General features: G+C 35.3%; 1 protein-coding gene across 2 annotated transcripts in view; it reads right to left on the bottom strand.

The window, feature by feature from the left end:
• The window catches only part of gpc6a (glypican 6a), a 141,611-nt gene that overhangs the window by 18,782 nt on the left and 95,462 nt on the right, over positions 1–27,367 (bottom strand). Inside the window, exons 6-8 of one of the 2 annotated variants that reach the window (XM_044101510.1) lie at positions 21,406–21,536; positions 19,090–19,233; positions 16,583–16,612 (exon numbers count right to left, since the gene is read on the bottom strand). In XM_044101510.1, the coding sequence (XP_043957445.1) occupies positions 16,583–16,612; positions 19,090–19,233; positions 21,406–21,536 (305 nt within the window). The remainder of the gene's footprint in view (positions 1–16,582; positions 16,613–19,089; positions 19,234–21,405; positions 21,537–27,367) is intronic. The other variant, XM_044101520.1, reaches the window with a different exon arrangement.

Raw genomic sequence — 27,367 nt, 5'->3', positions numbered from 1 at the left:
CCCGTACTTAATCAAAATCTCATAACTCTATACCGTCATTTAATTCAAAATAAGTTGATTTTCTCATAAGCCAAAAAGCAAAACTTTCTGAATTTACATTTTTATTCCAATTAAGACAATAAATAACAACTCAAATATCCATCCATCAATCCATCCATCCATTTTCTTCCACTTTATCTGGGATTGGTTCTGGGGTAGCACCTTCAAAAGGGCTTAAATATGTATTAATAATAAAAACATCCTCAAACTGAAGAGTCAGTTTTATCTGCCTATATTCATTGTAAATCAGCAGCATAAAGAAAAAAACAACTCAATCTTATTGAAATAAAGAAAAAAAAAGTATATTTTTAATCAGTTGTATTGGTTAACTGAGTCATTGTGTATTGAAAGATTAAAGTAAATCCCTTAGTGGCATCTAAAATATAAATTTACCAATATTTCCAGGGAGATTTAGAATAAAAAATATTCGTCTAAGTGAAACTAACAATCTGCCTCCTCAATTGTAGAGATTTACATCAAATAAAACCTTAAAGAAACCTGGAGGAAAACACCAAAAATTATAAAAAAATAACAATAAAAGAAAATAAAGATAATTAATTTTATTCTTTGTATAAACACTTATTTCCTTAGTTTGTGTGGGCGAAATAAAAGTTTGCATTTACAGTGTAAATTATTCTAATCTCGCTCATCCTGAGTTAGCTGTTTCTTAGAAGAGTTAAGTAGTTGTTGAGCTTTTATAGCACACAGCAAGTAGGGCAATCTCCAGCATTGCATGTTAATTGGTCCAGTAATCTCAATTAGGACTTTCACAGTTCAAAGACCCAGCAGCCACAGCTAAACACTTGATAGCCGTGATCTAACCATATTAAATGCAGACATCTGTGTGTTGAACATTTCACTCGGCATATCAAGTGTATCACCACTGAATGATGATCAGGACTATGTGTAAGTATTCTGGTTTCTATCAATAGGGCACAGTTGTCACTGTGCTGTGGTTTAGCCAGGGTCAGAGTCAGGCTAAACCCACTAAAGCAAAGTGTTATTGGTCTAAACTAATTACTGTGGTAACAAGAATAATGATCTGTCTAAGAACACACATGGGGCATTAGAAATGTCTGCCTGAAATGGGCAGTATGGTGTTTTTTTCCAGGCACACATATATATATATATATATATGCACGTACCGGTATATGCCATTCACAATGTTTGAGATAAAGCACAATAATAAACATTAACATTTTAGCGCTTCTGTAATTAATTCATAAAGAACTGTAAAGCATGGTAAAACACACCAATGCAACACCGGACTCAACAATGAACTGAAAGCAACCATTTTATTAAAACAAACAACGCAAAGCAGAGCATCGATCAGTCAGGATCTGAAGTCCCAAAAACAAGAATGGTGCAAGAATCTCATGACTAGTGCTGCACAAAATCATGCAGTGAGGATGCTATTAAATTCTTCAACTGCAAAATCAATCAATCCATTTTTTTTTCTCATCTGTCACTAGAATCCTTCCTACTCAAATATTGGTCTTTATTGTTAGGATGGAATAATTTATTTTCCACATTCTAGTCTATAGAGTCCCTCTTTAAAGTAATTATAGAAAGACACTTAAATAGGAAAATATGTAACTGCAATATCCTTTTACTTTTTATTGATAAAGAATTTGACAACAGTGGAAGTTTTTGCAATCCGTGTGCTGCTGGCATATTTTGCTAGGCTGTAACTCTCTTTAATAAGTATTTTCGTAATGACTATAATTAAATATTTCCAAATAAATAGATCCACACAGTTATAAAAAGTAATTTACAAGTGTCTTTAAGGTTATGAGCTTAGCTTAGGTTGTAGGCAGTTTTAAACCTTTGCAGACACCCCCACATTCAAGCTAATTAATAATGCATTTAAGTAAGAACATAAGCGATGACAACTAAAAAACAGCAATAAGAGTGAGGCGTTAGGTAATTTAGTGACTAAAAGGGAAAAGCTATTACATTAGAACATGCCTATTTATTTCTGCTGCCTTTTCTTGGAAAATACTGGCAATTAGTGGAGGAGCTCAAGGGACTGAAGGGCCAATAAACACTTAACACAACTGAAATTGGACAGGCAAAATTTTTGTTTATAGTTTCTTCGTAGCTCATAAAGAGTACAAAGCTGTACTCAAAGGCTGTTTATAAATGACAAACATCAAAAGTTAGAAGTGAACCATGAAAACATATCAGAGGTTTTAAGTTAATAACTTCACGTAGAAATAAACTGGATGTGTACATTGAGTTTTAACTTTATAAATATTCATTTGAACAGTATTAAATTTCTCTCAACAAGTACACCCTTTCACTGCATATTGTGACATCAGAGTGGTCGACGTTTGTAAGAATTAATTAGTTTTTTTCTTACTGGATGCAATGTTTTCCTTTAACGAATCAACGGTAATCACAAGTGATGCGCTGGAAAAAAAAAGTCCTGCTGCTAATCATAGCAGTTGAATACAGTATGTTCTTTTAATTAGCTATGACAAATATACAAAAGGTGAAGGTAATAACTACAGAGAGATATAGCTAATAGCTGAGAAGCCTGGCTCTTTCTAGCCATCACTTTAAGAATATTAAAATGTTTTGTGGATGGATTTGCAGAAGTGAAGAGGATGGAATAGAGAGGCCAGCCCTGCTGCTGTTGTGCTATAGCAGAAGGAAAAGCCCAGCTGCCTCATTACTGGCCATTTTTATTTCTGCAGGAAGGGCACTTATCACAAAGCTGTTGTTGAGTTGTGTGGAGGTGGAAAAAAAATCTCTGGTTAGTATCAACTCCTTCCTGGACTCAAGGTTCAGTCATGGTAGGATGTGCAAAATGAAACATTTGCACTAATATCTCCACAGCTTTTTTAAATTAAAAAATCTTTTTTTTTACTAACTTCGTAATTCAGTATGTAAACAATCACCCTCCCTTTTTTAGAAATATATATCTTTTTTTATATAAAGTTAAATTTTGTACATTGATGGATTATAACTGATTTGTTTTTCTCTTTCTTGAGTCTCTTGATGTTTATGCAAATGAGGTCCAAGACACCGACAAGCTAGTTAAAGCCTCTGGGGGGCAAAAGAGCATTCACTTTCCCATAAACCAGTTTGACATATTTTAACTATTAGTAATTATATCAGAAAACTCATCACATTTTTTTTTTCATTTCAAATGTATTTGGGCAGGGACAAACATGAAATTATGCAAAATTTAAAAGAAAATGTCCTTTAGCAAAAGGTCCAAAAAGTTCAAAAGATATGAATACTTTTGTATTTTTTTTTTATAGAAACAGTTTTGGTTCATTTTAAACAGATATAGAAGAAAGTGAATTTACAAAAGGAAAAATTGTCTTTGTGCACTTTCGGCTGCACCCATATTATCTCAGGTCATTCTGCAGATTAAACAGATTAACAGAAATACTTCATTTGTGATCCTTAGTATAATCTGTGGGCCATTATAATAATTTTTTTAAATCTGTTTATTCACAGTTTTTAGACTACTAAAAACTGTGTCAAAAATAAGGAGAGTTGTTGTCAGACTTGAACAATTCCCTACTCTAGACATTTAGGTGAAGGAAATAAGAATATTCTGGCAGGTGATTTGTCCTCCCAAGTTAAGTAATTTCAACTTCTGTGCTCAATAACCAGAAAACGGTCACCAACAAAAGAAGGAGAAGATTTTTTAAAATTGATTGAAATTGATGGGTTTGTACATCAAAACACATTGTATCATACTGTCAATTTAACCATTTGTCAGCTCAGTAGCTGGCTACATTACATTTTGTGTAAAGGCAGAATACAGAAGGAAAAGGGCATTAGACCTGCATAAAACACATCGAGTAGCAAACAAGGTCAGTATTGTCTTATGTATTTAGGTATAATGGTGTGCTTTAACTCATTTGAGTTACATTTTCTTGTGATAAGTGCTACCTAAAACTAAATTGTGTAAATAAAACAAGTGTAATAACACAGAACTAAGTAGAAAGACACCACAAATTTCCCTGTATGTAATAAAACATATTCAGTGTTTTTTTTTTTCTGATCACATTCTCACTTAATCACACAATTAGCACAAGTACTGTACCCATAATTAAATGCCCCACACATCTGTTACTTCTAGCAATAGGTATACTTAGCATGCAGTTCACAATATGTCTTCTTAACAACAGCTCTCCAAATAACCTTCAAGATTTCTACAACATTGTGTTTTTGTGTGCACATGTTGTCACTGTCATTGTAATTATTTTTGCACAGAACTGCAAATATTAAATTGAACACTTTAAGCACTAACTGGGGACAACACCTTGAGTGATAAACCCATATTTGTGGAACATATCATTGAGAGAAAATTAAAGAAGAACATTGTTTCAAAGCAAGTCTTCAACAAAATTTCTGCCTGCCTGAACATGTTCAAACTAACACAGCAGGGTTCCTACAACAAAGAAGTGTACAAGTGCTAAAGAAAAATATGTCACCTCTTACTGGTCTAGAGTTTACTTATTTGCAGCATTTCTTTAGACTTAGGTTGTATTCAGACCATTCCAGGATTAGAGTCCTGAATCAGACTCTAATCTGTTTGTCTAGAAAGCCTGGGTTTTTGGGGAGGTCTGAATGCAAATTTGAATGCCAAAACGGACTTAAAAACCAAACTCTGATCCGCCTAAAAACCTAGGTCTCGGTCCGATTGAAGTGGTCTCAACAGTAGAAAACCTGTCTGAATGCAACCTGACTAGAGACCGTTTCAAAAGCAGGAAGTTAGCTAAAGTGCAGGACATTCTGGTCAATATATTACTCTGCACTGCAGGTTTGCGAAGATGTTGTGTCGGTTGTCATATTAACGGGTTTGCGTGCCAACACTAAGCAAGAAAAAGCAGAATATAAATGGTTTGAAGTTGTTTTAGAACTTTTTATGAGCTTATCGTCCCATTGCCGTGGCATTCTGCTGCTGCTGTAATTTTTAAACCTTTAATAAATGACAAAAGCTGAACTAATTGCCTCATTTGTTTGAACATAATCATCAAATAGGATGGAGGAATTTGCTTAGTCCTCTCTTGCATCTTGATAGAAACCAAACTGTTAATAGATTTATATTAAACAAGAATACCTACAAATATCAGCAATTTCCTCAGCTTTGATTTAAGACATGTTTATAGAAATCGGGTAAGAAATAAAGGCGCTGTGGGATGTGCTGTGGTGGCGCAGGGGTTAAGCACAACCCACATAAGGAGGCCTTAGTCCTTGACACGGCCGTTGCAAGTTCGATTCCCGGCCTGGCGACCTTTGGTGCATGTCTTCCCTCTTCTCTCATTACCCACTTTCCTGTCAATTAACTATCTAATAAAGGCCACTAGAGCCAATAAAACCTTTAAAAAGAAATAAAGGCGCTGCGATAATCTTTGTGATTCTTGCTCATCCCGCATTTAAACAGCCTGGTTTAGTGGACAGACTCACCGTGTAGTAACGGCGCCTGCAGGAGCGTCGCTAGCGTTAGCGGCTAACAGGGGATGTCCAAACCAGTAATGTATATCAATAAAGAAATCCTACAACCGCTAAAATCTGACAATACTCCATTTTTCTTTACTTTTTGAGAAGAAGAAAGTTGCGCTGGCCTTCTTCAGAGGTTCTGTGTTGTTTCTTTCAGTAGTTCTTGGTGCAGCGCCCCCACAGGCGTCAGGGGGAAGAGGTTTTTCAGTTAGTTTCAGTCATTTGACATAGTGCAGTGTGAATGCAAACTAGAGTTCTGAAAATTTAACAAATGTTGTAATTTTAGTTCCCAATAGAAACAAGTCTACTGGACTATCTGGTCTGAATACACCCTTAAAATAAGAAAGATTGTGTTTTTAAATGAACAACTAACACAGTAGGATATATCAAATAATATAAAAACTTTCTAGTTTTTCTCTTTGTAGTAATTTAATGATAATACTTTCTTAATTTTAAAAACACATGTCAAAATGTGTGCCTGCTATAAAACAACCATTTCCAACAAGATCCTATAAAATCGGTAAAACATCTAGATAAATCTGTCACATTGCATTGTCGGAAAATCATTCAGTTAAAAACTTGATAGAAACTGAGGAAAACTTGATTTCTGTTGTTATAGAGTAAGAAGAAACCCTCAAAGGAGACAGACACAGAGCAGTTTTAGAAGTGCTCTGTGCTAAACAAACCGTGTCCTGGCTAATGTAAGCACAGATGGACGTTTCATACATAGCTGGTTCTGTGTCCCATCCCAAGGGTAAACATAGCATTTGGGAGTGGAAAAAAACTTCACAAACAGATGCTCTTCTAGAGGTAAAGTTACTAAACCAACTTTAATTAATAAAGTAACTTAATGTTGCTAATGGGTTTTGTTTTGACCTCTTAAAGCACAACTTCTAACATGTACCACAATGATGTGTCAGGAAATTATCTGACAGGTGAAAAGCTGCACACCATTCATTTACATCATGAATGCCGAACTGAGAAGCAAATAATTTGAATGGGACAAGTATTGACTGACCTTAGCAAGGACACTGGTATCAAAAGAACAGAATGAAAAGGAATTTCATTCACTATAAGACTTTGTTACCTTCATGTCTAATCCACCCTCAATGAGTTACACAGCATGTGAAACAGAGACTGCATTGTTCTGCAGATGATTTATATATTTTAGCAAGTTTCATCATCAGACAAAGAAAACCTAAATAAATAACGTAGAAAGAGATCTACAAAACTGAGTTTTCAAATTATAATTTCATTTGTAAAGGTGGGGGGAGAAGACTAAACAAAACAACACAAACCTACGTAAAAAATGATTGCCCCCCCCCTTATGAAATCATGGTTTAATATTGATTGACCAAATTTCTTGGAAAGTTAATTTCACAAGCTCCACCTGGCTCCGGTTAGTGCGAGACCTTGTTTGGCAACATGAAGCAGTATAAACACCTGTAACACTATTTTAGCCATACCATACAGAGAAGCTGGTTTCCTTCATGTGCCTGGGAAGTTTTGCTCTGCAAAACGAATATCTGAAGATGAAATCCTAATTTGTGATTGACTTTATTAACTCAAGACTGCATCTAGCATCAAAGTAGGCTGCCCACATTACTGTAATAGTATCCTGTGTTTGTATGACCTTCAACCATTTTGATTATTTGTGTGCCAGTACTCAGGCATGTGTGGGTAGGTGGGTGAGAGTAAGTGTAGAAATAAATGTGTTTGTGTTGAGTGGGTGTATGTGAGTTTGTTACTTGGAAGTACACACTTGGTTCACAGTTGAGACAGAAATGTAGAAAGTCATGCAACACACATCACCCAAAAGAACCAAAAGACACGTAACCTCGGCTAAGAAATGCCCCAGCAAGACATCAAACAAACAAGACATCACCCAAGGGCAGTTATATCACATTCCTGCAAGGTCCATCATCCCACAACTCAAGATCCCATTGATGTGTGGTGCATGTTAGGGAGGAGGGAATAGGCACACAGCCACTAGCATGCACTCTCATGTGACCAGCTTCCCAACTACAACAACTCTGCCAGGAGCCCAGGACCCAGAGACTCGCCAGGAACCCAGACCCAGCAGATGCACACAGCCTCCAATCTCCTGACTGTCCACATGGGCATATCTTAAATCCCTTAATCAACTCTCCAAACCTTATACCTTATATGGCCACATCCATACAGTCCATCAAGCCCCTGCCATCAGGCTAGGGACACCCCCATGACACAAAGGCAGTAACCCCACTAGGTGCTGGCCACAAGCCACCTAGGGACCCAGTCTCACCAGCCCAGAGCAGCAGAAAGCTAGATAAGCAGGGAAAGCTATCCAAAGCCCAACCACTACACTGCTGACTGCCGGCACAGTACTTAATTTAACATTTCATTTACACCCTGACCATATGGTTACATATAACCATGAGATATGTATCATGAAAGAATGAGATCCCGGACTAGAGAAGAACTTCCTCCAGAGGGTGGCTTGGAGGAAGCCACCCTCTGGAGCTCTGCCTGTCTCTAAGGCAGAGCTCTTCACTCTGCCTTAGAGACAGAGTGAAGAGCTCCATCATCCAAGAAAAGCTCAAAGTATGGCCGCTGCTTCTCCATCAAAAGAAGTAAGTTTAAGTAGGCTGGGCATCTGAAAAAGATGCCCATAGCCATTGAAGGTTTTCCACTGGGAGGCACAGACCACTGGCAGGCGACTCTCAGGAGGACCCAGAACGTGCTGGAGGGACAAAATATCACATCTGACATTGAAATACTTTGAGATTTTTATATAGGACCAAGTTGTTCTCGATAGATGTTTTATCCCAATGAATAAAACAATTTATTTCTTGAGTGATTCTTTGTCTGACATTGATTTTTATTATAAAAAAAAAAAAAAATAGGTGTGACAAGCGAAAGTAAAAGCAAAGATAAAACTGTGAGGAATAAATACTTGTTCAGAGTTCAGTAGCTAACAATCTCCACAAAACATGCAACCTTGTGAAATTACTCAAGTATAGATTTTGGGATTGTTTAAACTTCAATAGAATATGGAATGGGAAGTCCCACAGTTTCTAGGTCACACTGACATCAGCAACGTGCCAGCAAACAGAACTGCGGATTGAACCAGCGTCTGAAATGGGGGATTTGAATTGCATAAGCACAGCTAAGGCTGGTTTTAAAAAGTGGCAAAATCTCAGAGGGGAGACATGAATGGTCACTTTACTATTATGCTCCAAGCAGTTGGGTTAGCTTACTATAAGCACAATGTGTCTGCATTTTGAGATTTACTGCTTTGAATAACGTGCTAAATAGGATTTTCTAAAATACCTTTTAGTCTAATTCAGCTTGCCTTACCTATCTGGGGAGCTTAACAAACAATGTTCTAAAGAGTTAAAATAGGGTAAACACCTTCTACCTTCAGCAATGTGATAACCACACCATTTCATGCACAACAGCAGAGTACTAAACGGCCTGATAATGAGCAGAGAGGCTGAAGCTGAGGCAGATTCCAGTTCATGCTGGGTTTTTTGGCAGCTTCTAAAGTCAAGCTGTTTAGAGGAAAATGTAACCCGGTTTTGAGGACTGGTCAGATCTAAATTTAGCTTGAGATGGGAAATTAGTTAGTTTACATTAAAAGAGTAAAAATATAATTTTTTACTTAAAGTGGATTAAAGATTAATGCTCATTAGGACTAGAACAATGCCTAAAATACATACTCTTTTTCATTCTCATGTGACTCTCAGTGAGCTCTGGAGATTTTCTTACTCCCCCTTATCACCTTCATGTGGTGGCAAGATTCAAAATCAACACTTTGTTGATCCCAAAGGAAAGTTAAATGTTGATATAACTAATATTATTCAGGATTCTTCAAAGTGTGGTTGTACAGTGGTGAGAAAAACTGTTTGCTCCATTCCTGATTACCTACTTTTTTTTTGCATATTTGTCACAGTCCAGTATTTCAGAACATCAAAACAAATTTAAATATCAAATACAACACAGACATAAGGAGCAGTTTTTGTTTATTATTAAGGGGAAAAAAATCAAGAGGTGATTGCCTCCTAAACCTAATAACTAGTTGGACAACCCTTAAAAGCAACAGCTGCAATCAAGTGTTATAGCATGGACTTTTTTTTTTTTGGCACCGAGGAGCAATTTTCCCCCTCTCATCTTTGCAAACATGGCCAAAAATAGGAAATCAGGAAGAGGACAAACACTTTTTCAAACCACTGTAGATACTGATGGCTGTGGGCAGAAACAATGTCCTGTAGCAGCCTGTGTTACAGAGAGTATGAAGAAGCCTCTTACCGAAGACACTTTGCTGTTGTATGACAGTGTCATGTGTCATGTTCCTGATTGTCATGTAGTTGTCTACCATTTTCTTGATTTTATAAAGAATCTTTTTTTGCACCATCATCTCTCATGTTTCCACTGTATTCCCCAGAACAGAAGAAGCTTTCTTTATCAGGTTGTTTAGCTTTCTTTAGTCACTGGCTCTCTTGCTGTTTCCCCGACATGATAGGAGTAGAAATGGCACTTTCCACAAGAGACTTGTAGAAGATATGCAGCATCTTACTGCAAACACTAAAGGACATGAGCTTCCTCTTATAGAATAAAATCCTCATCTGTCTCGTCTAGTAGAGGGCTTCATTTTTGCTTCTCCATTCCAGTCTGTCTCCATTTCTTCTCCAATTATAGTAATTATGTTTGAGCTAGCTGTTTGTTTCGAAATCTACAATCATTTTTGGTATTTTGTTCAGGTTAAATATAAGATTAACTTTTCCACACCAGGACCTGACAAACATGGGTCCTTTATCAGGATAGTTTCAGTTGTTTTAAACTTTCTAAGTATTATTCTGATTGTATATATTTTGAAATAAACTGTTTACACAGGTTGTACAAAAACAAAATAATATTTTCCCTTATTCTTATATTAAATCAGACCACACTTTTGCTCTTTGAGGTCAGTTAGGATGACCAAAATTATTTTGATGTGCTAAATGGCAAATGAGATAGGGGTAAAAGTCTGAATTTTACATGCAAACTTTCTCACAATAGTTTGATGGAATTTTGGCTCATTTCTCCACAGAGCAAACGTTTTCAGGTTGAGGATAACTTACCCCAATTAATAAACACTCACAAACCACTTATGTTTGGAACTCTCAGAAATTGCTCCTGCAACAAAACAATATCTTACAACCTGAAATGAAAATATTAGTCTCTTAACTAATTTTTTTTGTCCCTCCTCATGTGAAGGGTGGCACTGTTTTGTAAACTGGTCATTTACTAGCCTCAGTCAGCATCTTCACAAGGTTTTCTTTTATTCTGGAGTTAATACTCCAGATTTTGCACATTTTGCATAAAAATACCTTTCTTTCTGAGAACATATTTTCTCATAAATCTATCTCTTTCCTGATTGTATCCTTACTAAATATTGCAATGGTATTTTAATGGAGCTTCCACACCCCTCACTGGATGCATACTTTTTGAAGTAAGATTATAGCCTTGCATTATAAATGTACTGATTTTAATTTAAGGCACATTTAAGTGTAGATGGCATCAAATCAAGTGCAGCGTGTGTTGTCAAAAGGAGAAAGAAAAAAGAAATAACCTTAATTTGTCAAATAAAATCATGCAGCACTGTTGTCTCATGGAAGAGGTCCTACAACACGATGCAGCAAAGCCCTGGAAGAGCTCACACATAAACCAAGCAGAGAAGCCGGAAATTACTAACAAGACATTACCACGATTTTGTATTTTAGCAGCATATCTCCAGCAGGATGCATCATACTGTGCATATTTCCCCAAGCAGCTGTTCACCACAACAGGTGTCTAGTTCCATTTATTTTTTTCTTTAGCGGCTTACAGACAGTTTAGAAGCAAGTTCTTCTTCTTTCCAAGTTCCGTTTTTTCTCAGTTTTGTTTTTGAGAGAAGCTGGACCCTTATATTCTCTAGCACCCACACACATGATGTTTATTACTACTTCATGCATTTTCTGTGATGCAATGTTTATTGTGTGCATTGATAACTGAACAAGCATAAAAGTATCTGAGCTCTAAAAAGGGCTTTGAAAGAAGAATATAGGCAGAAAATTGTTCAGTGCTTAGAATAGGAACTCTCAAACCATGAAGCTTAAATCTTATGAGATCAAAGTGTGAAAAATGTGGCATAATGATGAATAAAAGATAAAAACTGGCATAGAAGGTAATGGATTGAGAACATTGCCCTTTCCTCTACAGTTTCAGACTCAATACTTTAATCAATGGTCAGTCAAATAAAATTTTTATGACAAGTAAGGATGGCTGATTGCACATGAATCACTGTCACAAATGTATCTCTTTTGACACACCAAATTATCCCTCGATGGATCACTTCATTACCCTCTATTTAGCCATAAAATGTACTAGACAAACCAGCTCTCACCATTACTTTATAATAAACCCACTTCTAAAGGCATATAATAAGGTGTTTAATTAATCTATTGAGATAATGATGACATGCTGGTTATCCTCGACTAATCTTACAACTTTACAATAAAAAAATTGTTTATCTTGGCACACTTCATGAACACAATTCAAAAATGGATTGTGTTTTTGTTTCCACTAAAAATAGCTATAACTGCCAAAGACACTGAAAACTTCTCTCATGAAGTGGTGATGGAAGGTGGCGAGGAAACTGCAGCAGATCCAGGTTGAAGTGAGAAATGATGATTTTAATAACGAAAAAACACAATCCAAAGTCCAGAATCCTGGCAGCACAGCAGAGTGGAAGGCAAAGGCTCAGCACTGGCAGCGACAGGGTTTACGAAACGACATACGACTACAAACAACTAGGACCCGACGAGGAACAAGGAAAGCAGGTAGGGTTAAATACATAAAGGGTAAACATGGAACAAGACACACCTGGGAACAATAAAGGGGCAGACAGGACAACACGGAAACTCAGAAGACACAGAAACTCAAAATAAACACAGAAAAACCTAAATTCTTACAACTGCCTGCTTCATACTGGCTTTGTCTGTGTTTAACAAACAGCATGGTGGCATTTCTATTGCATATTTTCTATGTTTGTGGTAAGGTTCTGGATAATTTAACAAACTGCTAAATGTCTGATCATTTACACATTAACACCCCAGAATGCAAAACTGTTTATTTCCTTCGTACCTGCCGTTGTTGTGAGCTTTATTAAAGAAGTCAAACAAAAAAAAAAAAAAAAACTCTTTTGCGAAGTCTTTGTTCACACAATTAGGAAAACAGTTTAGGAAATCTCAACAGCATTGAAGCCCCGTGGTTGTTACTGCTGTTAAAACATCAGCCCAGCATGCCAAGTATAGCAAATTAGCATGTCAATGTGATTAGCTGTTTTCAACATTTGTTCTTTTCCCCTCCCTCATCTGCTCAAACCATTAAAAAGACAGAGTACACTATAAAGATTTGCATTATATACCACAATTCCATTAAAATTATAACTGAATCCATTTTGGAGCATGATTCATAGATTCTGCAATTTTGGTTGTGTTACCAGTGACACTTATTTGACACTTATGTCAGCTATTGTAACAAAGAAAATAATTTTTCTAGAGCTCGTGACTCAGGCCTAAAAAGAATTACATATGGGACCAGTGACAATACCATTTCAGAGGCTGGGTATGATCAGCTCTCATGATCACTTCTCAGTCTTTCAAATGTATTATTCTCATATCTCCGTAGTACTCACACTATATTGTTTTTACAAAAAACAAATCCCCAGTACACAGAAATATAGCTAAATGGTGTGAAGCAACATTAAATTATTTTATGTAATTAGAGTCACTCATCATTTATTTAACAATTTTTTTTCACTCTAAGAAAATTGTCTCCTGTTATGTTTTTTTTTTCCCTTTTGTTTTTGCTAGATCATTTCCCGGTCCTGGCCCTCTGCAAAAACAAAGTTAAATGGAGTGTGGAAAAAGGCCTGGCCGCTGCTAATGACTAATTTGCTTTCTTTCCAACTGCATCCCCATTTCAACGTACTTAACTACAAACAATCCATTAAGAAGGTCTAAAATATTTAGAAAATGGTCAAACAAATCAATGATTGAATCTGTTTAGGCCATCCATTAAAATTCTTTTCAGGGAGCATTTGTGTAATGGAGAAACTAACGATAATGTTCTGTCAACAACATGACTTAGTCACAGACAAATAGATGTCAGTCAGAATCGTTCCATGACACACCTGTTCATTACTGGTTGAATAAATGAAGCCGATATAAAATGTGACTCCAGTAAAGTTCTCCTGCTCAGGAAATCATTTGAACACTGAACACAAACTGCATTATATATGCCATAAAGAAATTAAAATATTTAAAATTGCATACTTGGAGTATGAGCTGTCATCTACCAATTAGCAGGTGGTTTGATAACACCATTCCCACTTCATATTTTAAATTATTGCTTTTCAAATTCCTGTACTACACATTGCTAATTTATGCACTTGTGTGAATGGCATTTAAAGAACAGTTTCCACTAATGGATAATGTTACTAACAGTATGAACTCTTATACCTTAGCAAAATAAACAAAAACATAAACTACAAATCATATTGTTAGGAAACTAAACAGCATTTTGATGAAAGTAAAAACCTGGCATGTCCTACATGAAAACATGAGGTTGTAAACACACAAAGAGAGAACAAAATAAACATGTTTTAAACATGCAACTATGCATAGCCACATGTTTGGCATATTGTTTTAACCAAAAATAACTGGTAGTATATCTACAATAATGATGGCACAAGACTAAAGCCTATCTTTAATGAATAATCCATTACTGTCTGATGATTAGCATCAGTACTACTATTCCAGAATCACCAAATAAATATTAATTTACTGCTGTTCCAAAAAAAGTCCCACTCTAACAATTCCTTGTATTATGTTTTGCTTTTAACACAACATGAATTGACTGTAGTATTGTTTTGATATGTTTTTGGGACTCATCAAAACAGCTGGTTTGCAGCTGACCTTATTTTTTGGAAACATAATGTTTCTGATCCTAGATCTATTCAACTGCAGTAACTACAGATAATATTATTGTCCCTACCGGCTTGTGCAGTAGGCACCAAGCATGATGAGTGCATTATTTCTCACCCTGATCCGGCCATCACTCTGAAACGAGGTAAATCTGGATTTATCATCATCAATAACACATAGATCTAGGCTCATAAAATCCAGACCCTCGATGAGAAATTATTGCTTCCTGGATCTTGTGTTTGGGATTTATAATCAGGGAAACATAACATTTTTTGAGATGTTATTTGTGATGCAGAAAACTGATAAAGTTTCTGACCAAATGAGCAGAAAAATATATCTAAAAAACTATTACTGGTACTTTTAGTGTCATTTTAGTGTTGTGGAAATTCAATGCAATTATTATATGGAAAGCTGCTAAAATCTGCATTAGTTATAATATTAAATGTATTACAAAATAATTTTTTTATTATTATTATTATTTCAGAAGTGTAGGTTGCAGATGTCTGGTCTATGGAAACTTACTGGTTTTGAACTCTTAATTGTTGCAGAAAAATCCCCTCAGTTACAAGTTTACCCTGCCAAGTTCTTTACTTTATGTTTTTTCATTCATTATTCTAAAACTTTTACAAGATCTGTATCATACTTAGTGCTAATTACATACATATTTGTCAAATAAGTTATTTTTATTAACTTTCCAGACCAACTAATATAGCATTTTCAAGTAGTAGCACTTTTTGAAAAAGAAGTTATAGTGTTTAGTTTGTCCCCTGTGAGGTTTTAATAACCACAATACTTTAAGCAAAATGCTAATGTCATCAGGCAATGGCTTGTTAAACTGTACATCCTGCTGTTAGCATGATTGTATCTGACTTTGTCCTTTCAGTCGTTTCTTTCAGTATCTGCTCAAGTGGCAAAAAGCCACATGGTGCTTGATACGCAGTATTTAAGTGTCCAGTCGAGTTTCTCAGTCTGAACTTTTTATATTATGATTATTATTATTATTTAATGAGATAATAGGGATCTGTTTCATCTTCTGTTGTTTTAGTCAAACTAAGTGTTAAAATAATTAAATGTGTTCCTTTGAAACACATCTGTCAGGTCTTTGTGCCAAAGACTTCTAATTTTCAAATATTAGTTTTACATATTAGTCATTGAACCAGTTTCCTCATTAAGTTCCCTTATTAATCATGAGGGATTATTATTGGAGATGATGATTTAATAGACAGTGGCAGGAAGACCATTATTTCTTGTAAGTTTTATTTTTCTCTTTAAATCAGGATTAATAAAAGTTGTGATTATGTAGTAGATCATAATTACTAGAGTTTTCATAGAAAAATAGTTTTGCTTTGTCATTTGCACGTTTAATAAAAATAATTTTCATCAAAAATAGAGACAACTATTTTGTAATAACTACATACATACATATATCAATTTAACAAAAGTAAAAAAAAAACAGCAAGTAAGAGAAAAGCAAATTAACAGACAGTTGTACCGTCTGTTAATATGAACATTTTTAAAGCTTCCACTTTTTTTGATGAAGATAATCACAACTCCCTTTTATTTCTTTTGATCAATAAAGATTTGAAAAGCCAAGGCATTTTTTTAGGTGTTTTTACATTTAAAGCAGTAACACAGCTTCATGCCAAAATAGGACTGACTTTTTTCTCCGATCATAACAAATCAAAACAGTCTGAGTATTAAAAGGTTGATAGTGTATATTACTTTGTTCATACTTGAAGTACATGCAAACTATTTGCAGTCTGTCTGCTTTTCTAATAATGCAGGAAACAAAGCTTCAACAGAACATTTAAGCAGGATGAAAAAAATCCCATATTTCAGAATTTGTCTTGCTGCAACAAGCAATCCGAACCCCTGAACCTGTAAGTGTCTGTAAGTCGCTGAATTTAAGATATCAGGCACAGGAGCAAAAATATAAGTATATCGTGAGCGAAATGATTAAACAGTCATGAGTCAAAGAAGTTACCAGGACCAATGCTAAACATAAAGAGGTGAAGTGCATTGGGCAGGTTGATTAAAAAACAAGAGTGATGACTTTGTGAAATCAAGAAGAGGAATGGAAAGCTTACACTGTGTTGCATTGTCTTCCAGACAGCCCTCTGGGAGCAGCAGAGAAATGAAGAAGAAAGAGATTTAATTGGACATTGGAGAAACAGATAGACTGAGAGCGAGAATTGGAGCAAAAGAATGTCTATTAGTTAGCGAAGCAAAAAGTTAAATGATAAATGGAGCTCCTGAAATATTCTATTCACCAGCCTATGAGATTTAGCACCTCGAACGATTTGATTTGCAATGACTTCCAGTGAGGCACTGTGAAATCTTTTAAAAATCTTTTACTTTCAGATCAATGCATAAATCAAGACCTGCATAAAAATCTAAGTCTGAAGTGGAAAATGTGTCTGAAGTTATTTGAAAGAAGAAGTTTCCATGTTTTTTTTTTGTTTTGTTTTTTTATTAGAAGAGCTTTTCAAAATTGACAAACTCATAATATTGTTATATTCAATTAATTAAAATGTGCATGCTGATAAAGTTCATCAGTTTAACAGTACCTTTTGGAAATTGACAACTTTTGAACAGGTTTTAAACTTACTTTTCATCAAAGCTACATTTCTGTGTTAAGAAACTTTTTCTAAATACTGATCTGATGTAATATTCTAATTTTAAATGTCAGGTTTTTTTCATTAACTGTAACTGTACATATCAGAAAGGCTTTCAAACATCTATCCATGTATAATTAATTTACATGATGTTTCACTTAGTGATAATATTCTTAAAATAGAGTTTTCAATACTGTTTTAATTTATTGAATGGATCTGTACATGTGGGTCCATATGACAGATAATATATTAGTGTTCTAGTTTGCCTGTCAAATGAATACATATTTCTTACATCCCTTTGACATTTACACAAGTTAAAGATTTATAGAAAACCAGTGTTACTCTAAGCAAATCACTGATTTACAGAGAACTCAAATCTTTGACAAGCAGAAGTATAAATGCATGTAGTAGTGCATTATTAAAACTAGAGTAACTCAAAGGATTTCTCTAAAAGCGCAATTACCTTTCACCTTCTTTTTGATCTTTATGTCTTGAAGCAAGCAAGAGGATTTAGTTCTATTTTTTAAGCTGAGGCTGTTTGCAAATATGCATATAATTCAAGAATAATATTATAAGAGATCTTCCCTGTTATACTCATATATCTTTGTATTTATTCCTTAGAATTTTATATCACCAAGTGCTGTTAAACACTAAGACTACACTCTGCAGCATTTAGTAGCTTTTGTGATGCTGCATAATTTCAATTTTAACCATTTTCAACTGATTCTACAGCACAAGTTTAATGACCTTTTAGTCAAAGGGGTAATGATGTTTTTAACAGATGGATTTCCCAGTTAGAGGATTATGTAAAGAAGTATCTGAGGCATGGATGGTCCAAAGGACATATGCAATAAAATGAGATGCATGTCTGACTAATATCCTTTCAACACCTTGACAAGTTGCTAACTTAGTGCTCTTTATAGATATAGATATAGATATACATCTATATCTATATCTATATAAACATATTGGGGCACAGTTCTTGAATACAGTATACCACTACCTTTATGTAGGTACTTGGTTTCATAACAAAATTAAATCTATAAAAATATGTTACAACTACAACATTACACAGTGCAAATGACTACATCCTGATTTTAAATAAAACCTTTTGTTGTTTTGCTTTTTGTAGAAGATATGTTTCTACAAAAAGCAAAACAAAATTTCTAGGTGAAGGTACAGCCTGCGTTTGGATTTGGATACACATATTAAATTATTAAGCAGTAAGTGTGGCCTCAGTGGTTTCATATACAATAAAAAAATACATTTTAAGCCACATGTGTAGATTTATTTTTGCTTTATATTCATGCACCATTGTGAGTTTACCACAACTACTGGAAGGGAGTATATATATATATATATATATATATATATATATATATATATATATATATATATATATATATATATATATATATATATATATATATATATATATATTACTCAGAGTGCCGCAGTGGTAGAAGTCACTCTGCACCTGGAAGCTCCATGAACTACATGAACATTCCTCTATTTTGTTTCTGGCCTTTGGACTTACACCCCAGTTAGCCGACCTTAAGCTCAGCATGCCTTCACCAAGTTTGCCTCTGCCAATGATATTTCCAAAAAAAGGAAACCTTTCCTCTGAAAAGCTCTGCAAATCAGTTTGGCTATCAAAATATGTAAGAACGACTGAATGTCCAGAAATTCTTGATGATTCTTGACAAATTTCTTTAAAAATATATTTATATTTTAAGTACTGTGGCTTTTATACAATCAGTAACAGATTTAGTTTTTGCATATTATATCAATATATATATATATATATATATATATATATATATATATATATATATATATATATATATATATATATATATATATATATATATATATATTTTTTTAAAGGTTTTATATCACACATTTTAGAGTCATTATGTGACTAAGGTAGATTTTAACATTGACAAACGCTCTTTACTCTGTCTTATCTTTCTACATACCAGTCTATCCAGGCTTGTTCCAGCTGCCGTGGTAGGTCTCTGTTCGGGGGTAAAGGGTCTAAAGCGACTACTAAATACATCTGAGAGGCCCCGTGCAGACCTGCCTATTGCTGAAGGCTTTGGTTGACCACACCCTTGAAAAACCTAAAATAGAGCAAGGACAAACACAGTTACCATACAGAAAGGACTGGTAGTGTGAAAAACGGAAAGCTCTGTTTCTGTCTGAAAACAGAAAACTGCTCAATTAACAACAACTCTCAGCATAATTATCAAATAAAAGTTTCTCTTTCTCCACATTGCCAAACAACACAGCACCTGTATGTCACAAAGCCAGACATGTTTTGGAGCACAACACAACAGCCTTTGCAAAATGAACAAGAATTTGTGTGTCTCTCAAATGTGTTTTGGAGGACTTGCTACTCCGAACATTAACCTTAGTGACTGATAAACATCCGTGCTTGATTTGTTTTGTCTTGCAGCCACAAATTGAGCTGGAAAAAGTCTTATGTGGGTGGACAGGCAAAAATCAATCTTGCCATTTTACTATACACCTTCCAGGGAAAAACTGTACCACCACAAAAAATATTTTTATGTAAAAATGGAAAAAGATGTACACAAATTAAGAAAATAACCCCACCCAGGATTCATTTGTATTTTACCATTGAAACCCCATTAATTCTGGCAAATGAGACTTTTTCTTTGAGTATAAAACAAACAAAAGGATACAGATTCTGATCCCCCGTCCCACAGAAATAGTGGATCGATGTTTATAAAAATTAAAAAAAATGCTACTGTGGAATAGATCAAAGCCAGTTTTGTTTGGAAGAGAACCCAAAATACATAAATGAATGGTGAATTTAAAGTACATTTTAAAATTAGTCTAAAATACTAACTGAGGAACATTTGAACCAGTTTGTAACCCCAGGAAGGTCTTTTGCTATTCACATGCTTTGCTCAATATCACTGGTCTTTAGGATGCCTCTGTTGGTTAATTATTTATCACATGATGATGTGATAATCATGACAAAACAATGCCTTGTCTAATGCTTTTAGAGTCCTTAGTTTTTTTTTTTAAATTGTCTTTATTTTTTTAATTTTCCAGTGTGTTGTGGTCCCAAACAGTGACACAATTACAATACAATTTAGTCTGGTATGTATAGAAAACCTCAGAACAAGATTACATATTGGAGAAAGCTGTAATCGTAGAGCAATTTGTTCACCAAACAAAACCTCAAGAAGCACGGACAATAGGTAAAATTGCACATTTCAAGCCCTCTTGATACAGGAAAAGACAGCCCATCAAATTCACATGGACCTTGTCACAACTTATGAGGACTGACCAGAATTCACAAAATAATTTGAAGTGGAAGTCAAGTGTGACGTCTAAAGTCATCTTTTAGCTGCTACTTGCTATAAGTTCCTAAGCATTAATTGTCATTATTAAAGGATGGTAATTGAAAAAGCAAAAGCTTGTTTTAATTGTATTTAATAGAGGGTTAGGGTTAGGTTATGATGAATTTATTAAGGAATGGACATGGTCAGCAACAATAGTGAAGTGGCGATTTGTGACACTTAAATGATGTCAGTTTGGACTAAAAGGCCCTGAGAGTGTTAAGAAAATATCCTCCACATCATGAGATCACAGCTATTCTGAAATGTTGACAAGCTGAACATGCTTTCATGGTGTTTGTACAAAATTCTGAGTTTCAGAATTTTGTATAAATAGAGACTCAAATGACCAGGCAATGTTTTTAGAATCCTTTATTTTCCAATTTTGAAGAGTTGATGCAAATTGCAGCTTCAGTCTCCCGTTCTTAGCTCAAAGAAGACTGAACCATTGTCTGTTTAACCAAGTTGATTACACATTATTTCCTTAGCAGGTGAGCAGTTCCTACAGCACCAACATTAATGTCACATTTAAAATTACTTAAATCTGTATTTTGTTATGTTAATATATTTCCTTTCTTTTTGATGCTGATGGTCAGTTAGCGCTCCAGCAAGTTGTTTTCACAATGACCAGATACCTAAATCTACTGAGTTGTAACTATGTAATTGGCAGATTTACAACAAGCAATTAAACAAGTGTACCTAATAAAGTGGCTGCTGTGTATACTGCTGTCATGGAGAAATTTAAATAAGATCATATAATCCAAATTATATAAAATGTATGCAGCTGCCATTAGGATCTGGCACTGGACACAGTAAATTACATTGTATTTTACTGCCAGGGAAACCATTTAACATAATTAAACATAGAGAAATTAAATAAAAATAGCCATAAATAACACAAAAGCAAGGCTTCTCAAGATACAGTACCTTAGCTGACACTTGCATGCTGTTGTCCTGCATCGTCATAATAGCCTCTGAAATTTTAATATCAATCGGCTCTATAACTGCTTCAATGTTGAAAGGTCCCACCAGTCTGTCTGCGACCAGCAACATGGCATCTGTCAAAGAACACAGAAAACATGACAAGTACGAGACATTAAAATGCTCCAAGAAAACATACAGCGTCCTTTCCACACAAGTCAGATCATTCACATTATCTTGGCACAACAACAATACTGCCAGGTGTTGGCTTTATCATTGGTGCATTGTGAAGAGCACAAAGAATCCCACTTTCCCAATGTGTCTTGACAGCCAACAATTATAAAGATGAGTAGGAGCCTGCCAGTACCTTCATATTTCCACAACAATGATTACAATGCAATAACCATGAATGGAGATTGAGCAGGTTTAAAACAAAACATGCAACCATGAGCTCAAATTCAGCTTAAATGCATGAATTTACAAGAATAACAAATTTACAAGAATAAAAAACAACTAAACTGCTTCATTTATCTGTGTAGTAAATACTGCTTAAAACAACAACAAAAACTAAATCTATTTTTACAATGTAACACATACAATTGTTAATATATCAACGAAAAAGTGTGATTCTTAAGTGTTTTTGAGTGCTATCCAGCTTATCTACAAAATTAAACCTCTACCAAACTCTATTTTGTTTGAGCTGGTTAAGTGGGAGGGTTCCAACATCAATGTGTCTCAGTGCAGTGACATTTGCAGAAATATAGGGCAATCAGAAGAAGCACATTTAGCCCAAAAGGGCACCAAAAAAACATGCCTCTTATCCAGTGAAGGAAAAAGGGCCTGAAAGTATTTGAAAATCACAGGAAATACTCAAGAAGCTGGTGAAACCCCAGATACTGAGTTGCTATGATGAGAAAAAAAGACAAAGAAAGATTTAGAGGAATAAAGAAGTGAAAACATTCATTGTACCTCATCATCCATTAGATTTGTGTCTGACAAACCCTCACTTTCAGCTTATACACTTGTATACACCTTTCGTGTCTTGCTAAAGCTTTATGGTCCTCAAATTAATCTCTTGAAATTGTAACCAGCAGCTCCTGTCTTTGACAGAATCCACAGACACCCATCTCATTAAACAAGAAAGTGCTGCTACACCTCTAAACACCGCCTATCTTTTGGTTCAGTTTCCAGCAATACTCCAGTCTTAATAAGTGATCAGAGAACGATACAGAAAAAAAATAACCTATGCATTTTCCAAATCCACATTTTAAACCATGGAGGAATATTTATTTATTTATTTTTTGCTGATGACATTTATTTGTACGTACAGCAGCATGCCATTGTACTCTATTGCAATTCAATCTGGAGAGACTCACAAAGAGAAGAAAATAGCAGTTAAAAAGATTTAATGGTACAATTCTTTGGCGCTCGGACCCGGCAGAAGACCCCGAGCCGAGGATCGCCGTGAGCAGGCGGTCTGCTCGGCGAGCTCGGATAGTCTTCCCCCCGGGACCGAATCTGGTGGTGGAGCGGAGCCTGGAGATGGGAGAGCCCGGAGGATCCTAGAGTATGTCCCTCATGGTGAAGGTGGAGATGGGGAGGAGGTGGGTCGTAGCACGGCTGACGAGCAGGAAGCCCCGAGGGTAGCTTGAACTCTTGAAGGTGTCCTCGGACGACGATTGGCTGGAGCGGCGTGGAGCTCCGTACCGGATTGGCTGAGGCCCGGCGTGGTGATTAGATGATGTGTTGAAGCTGGTCGAGTCTCCCAGTTTGAATTTTCGCCTAAGCTCCATTTTAAATCAGCTAAAAATTTCTATGTATAGTTTTCCAGAATACACAACATGTAGAGACAGAGAAATACTCCCCTTTTAATCTAAACTTCAAAATGTTATTTTCCCAGAGCAACATATCAGACAGTAAAACCAACAGCAGTGGATGTGGATGGTACTTGTAACCACTCTCACACAATGAGGACATGAAGTCTTCACCCGTGAATCACAGAAACAGGTCATCTACCAGTGTCTTCTGTATCAGCATGATTTTTGAGTGCCTTCTAATCATGTTTAATCAAACACCCCTGTGGTTACAGTGTGGTAGTAGCTAAGCTTCAGAAAGTACTTGGGTACGTTAAAAATCAGCTATGATGATTGAAACAAACCATTCTCTTCTTTTCAATCCAAAATCTACGACTTTCATTGGTTTAACGCTGATTCTGTACTATCTGCAGAGAGGCTCAATCTTTGGCTTAAAGCATGTCTAGATGAGTCATTGCGTCAGTTTCCTGCTTCATTGTTTGTTGCATTTTTTAGGGAGTCCTGCTTGGCTTTTCCTGGCTTGACTAAAATTCGAGTAAGAGAAGTTTAATCTATTTCAAAAATTTGACAGATGGAATCACAGGGATATGCTAGGTAGAACTAACTAACTAAATAAAGGATTGAGTGGTAAAAATAACTCATAGACTGCCTTGGCCAGTCTCCAGAAAATTTGTTGAGGTCCTGCCCTTAGGCCAGCTTTTCAGAGTAGCTGTCATGAAAGCAAGGAAACAAAGTTGCTCTCTTCTCAGTTGCAATTGACAAGTAAGGATATTAAGCTCAGAAGCTGGAGTAAGATGTGTGATTGAGAGCAAAGGTCAATTCAGATGAAAGACCACAAGAGCAAAATGCTTCAAAGAGATTTTAAGGGACAAAGAATGAAGAATAAAATCTGTAAAGCAAGTACTGTTATTAAAATATTTAAAATGTAATGGTTTCTTCTGAGGTATTTCACAGCTACAGTCCAAATGCAGTTTCATAATAAAGAAGTAGATCAGTAGGTATTTCAAAGTGGAAACATGCTAAGCTGTATCATATTTTTACTGTTTCGGAGAAATTTTTTTTATTTAGTTTCAACAAAACATGATGATTTGCAATACCAGAATAAAGGTTAATAGTAAACTGGGAAGCAGAGATTTGAGAAGTAATAATATAGGATTTTGTATGTAAATTATACAAAATATTAACAGTACTTGTTAAGACAACAGTAGCCAAAACCTTATGGTACGTTTTAATGTAATTAAGTCTTCTCTACTTTAAAGAAAATATCATTTACATTTCTTGATGTTTATTTTCTTGCCATAAGTTACTTTATATACTTTGTTTAGTTCAGCTTTATCAAATTTAGCCAAGGTTTACATATGTTTCTTAATCAGATGATGTAGTGATTGTGTGGTTTAGTTTTGGCAGTCTATGTTGCATTAGCAACATATTGTTATAAAAGACAAGCTGTTTCTGGGTCGTACAAAGCATCCGAAATAAGGGCAACTAATAATCATTTTATGAGTTGAAAGAATAATGGAAAAACTGCTTGAAACACAGATGTTCTAATTATGACTTTAAGACCTGTTTGCAAAACTAATATTGTGCATGTCTCTGGATCGAAACATTTCAAAGAAGTTAGTGTTGCATACATAAACAAAGAAAACTATTACTGAGAAACAGCAAGCATGTTATATTTTTAGCAACACTCAGTGAAGCTGTAATTTCAAATGCAATATAAATAAAAATTCTACATAGTTTTCCAGTCACAAATGCTTCTCTGTGTGTTTCTTTCTGACAACCAATTTTTCATATATCTTGATGAATATTTGATGGATTGCATCATTGTAGGATGAGTCAGCCGTTTGAAGGGCTATGAGGGAGGATTTATAGCTCCTTATATAATTTCAAATACATGAATATAGAAAAGCGTAACACATCACATCATAGATTAGTAATAACATGCATTTGGGTGACAAATTCTTATAATTATCACAGAAATAAATACATACTGTCAAATCTGCACCTTTCAGTTTTCCACACTACACAGTGTGTCAGGTAGAGAGCGATCCCTCTCAATTTAAAAATTTGAAGCAATGGGTGGTAAAAATAACAATAGAGCAAAAATGACATATACAGATTCAAACAGATTCTGTTATGTCAAAATGACCAAGTAAGTGTTACAAACATAAGGACTGGTTTGTTTAACTTATAATGGCATGAAGAACAAAAAAAAATGTAAGCACCATTAGATTTTTGGTGGCATAATCTATTTTTGTGACTAGTCAACTGACCATTAATGCCAGGTTATGAGGCAGTGCTGTCCCGTCTGAATTAGTTGTGCCCCTTCTTGTGTGTTCATGTGGCGATGATTAAAGTCTAGCCTGACAAATTACAGCTTTTGATCATTGTCAAGGCAAGTTATGAATCGCTTTTAGCATCACTTTTAAGCTAGAATTCTAGCACAATTTCTACATGTTCACTTTTTATGCACACTGAAGCAGAGCTAGCTTGCAGCCACTGAATATTTTCTTTCAATATGTTACAAAATCCTCAGGCCAATTTTAGACTTATTATTTTAGTAAAATTATTTTTCAGGATAGTACTAAAAGAACTCAAAAGCCAATAAGCACATAGCATTTACTAATATAAGACAATAAGATAATAATTGAGGAAAGTTACTTACATGAAGTTCAGATGATTTTGTGTTGGTATTCACAGCAAGCTTCTACACACTGTCCATTATAACTATACATCTAACAGGAATAATCACAGAATGACTATTGGTGTTTGTTGATTATTGTAACTGGACTTGATTAAACATGACAGCACACCATGTCACAAAGCTCTAATCACCTCAAACTTGTTTCATAGCAGTGTTTCATCTACTGCTGTGGCCTCTGCAGTCACTAAATCCTAATTCAATAGGTCACCTTTAGAATTTGGTGAAACACAATATTTACATTATGGACGTTTGGCAAATCCATCCACTGTGTGATACCATCATGTCAATGTGGACCAAAATTTGAGGACTATTTCTCACACACTGATGAATGTAAAAAAATAAAAAATAAGGCATGTTTTTGATAGATTTATAATGGTGGCATCATAATGTTTGGGATTTTTCCTGGAGTCAGTAGGCTGTAAAAATCATATCACTTGAACTCTTAGATGGACAGAAGCCACACTGGGATCCAGAAAGTGTTTTCACAGACATTGGAAACAGCTGGTTTATAAGTACAAAGATTTTCAAAGGCACCAGTTGCCACTGCAGTTTCCCCCATTCTGATTTAGTTACCTTTGTAAATAACAGGGCATCTCATTGCTCTAGAGGCCATTTTGTTTTTGTTTCTCAGAATCTGAAGAGTACGATGTGGATCTTGGGGATCTTGAACCCAAGCACTCTGCTCTTCTTACCTTTAGGATATCATCTGATTCAGGGGCATCATCTGATTCTTTAAATCTCTGTTATGGAACAAAGTATCCCCATGCAGTCAGTCTGAACAAAAGAGAGCTTGCCAGCTCTACACAGGAGCTCTCTTACTGTCACAATTCAAACCAGAGGACAATTTGTTATGATCCAAAAGTGTTACCTATCAGATCACTGTGTGACTAGCACACCAAACTCTCTACCATCATCCTTAGATCTCATCTTGTTCTACAACAGCTATGTTGAAAAGACTCAAAGGCCAAACTCTGACAACGAACAGCTATTCATTTTATTAAATGTCAACTTTATTGCACACCTACTAAAAAACAAAGGTCAAGCCCAATTATAAATCGACCAGTTCTTTCATAAACTCTGCATTTTGTTATGATAAAAGGATTCAGCTCCTTTTATTTTATTCATTGCACAAACATCACATTATCTTGGATGTGATGTGCAGTACAGTAGAGCTCACTAAATATTTTTCTGCCAAACAGAAGCGTATTAATCTTAAGCTGGTACATAAAATCACCTGTAACAAATGAGCTGTCTAGCTTTTTACTGGAGCAAAACAACGTAGCACTTTAAGATGCTGACAACAATGTCTGTGGACAAAATTTGTTTTGACCCCGCTTAACTTTAGTTCATATTTCACTGACATGTACTCACTGAAGCATATAAAAGTATTTTTTATTTTTTTTAAAGATCTATGACAAGGATAAAATTAGGTTTTGACGGATAGTGGAGA

The sequence above is a fragment of the Gambusia affinis genome, linkage group LG02 (genome assembly GCF_019740435.1).
Source record: "Gambusia affinis linkage group LG02, SWU_Gaff_1.0, whole genome shotgun sequence".
In the NCBI taxonomy this organism is placed as follows: Eukaryota; Metazoa; Chordata; class Actinopteri; order Cyprinodontiformes; family Poeciliidae; genus Gambusia; species Gambusia affinis.
The sequence above is the reverse complement of the archived record's forward strand: the minus strand, read 5'-3'. Positions and strand labels throughout refer to the sequence as shown.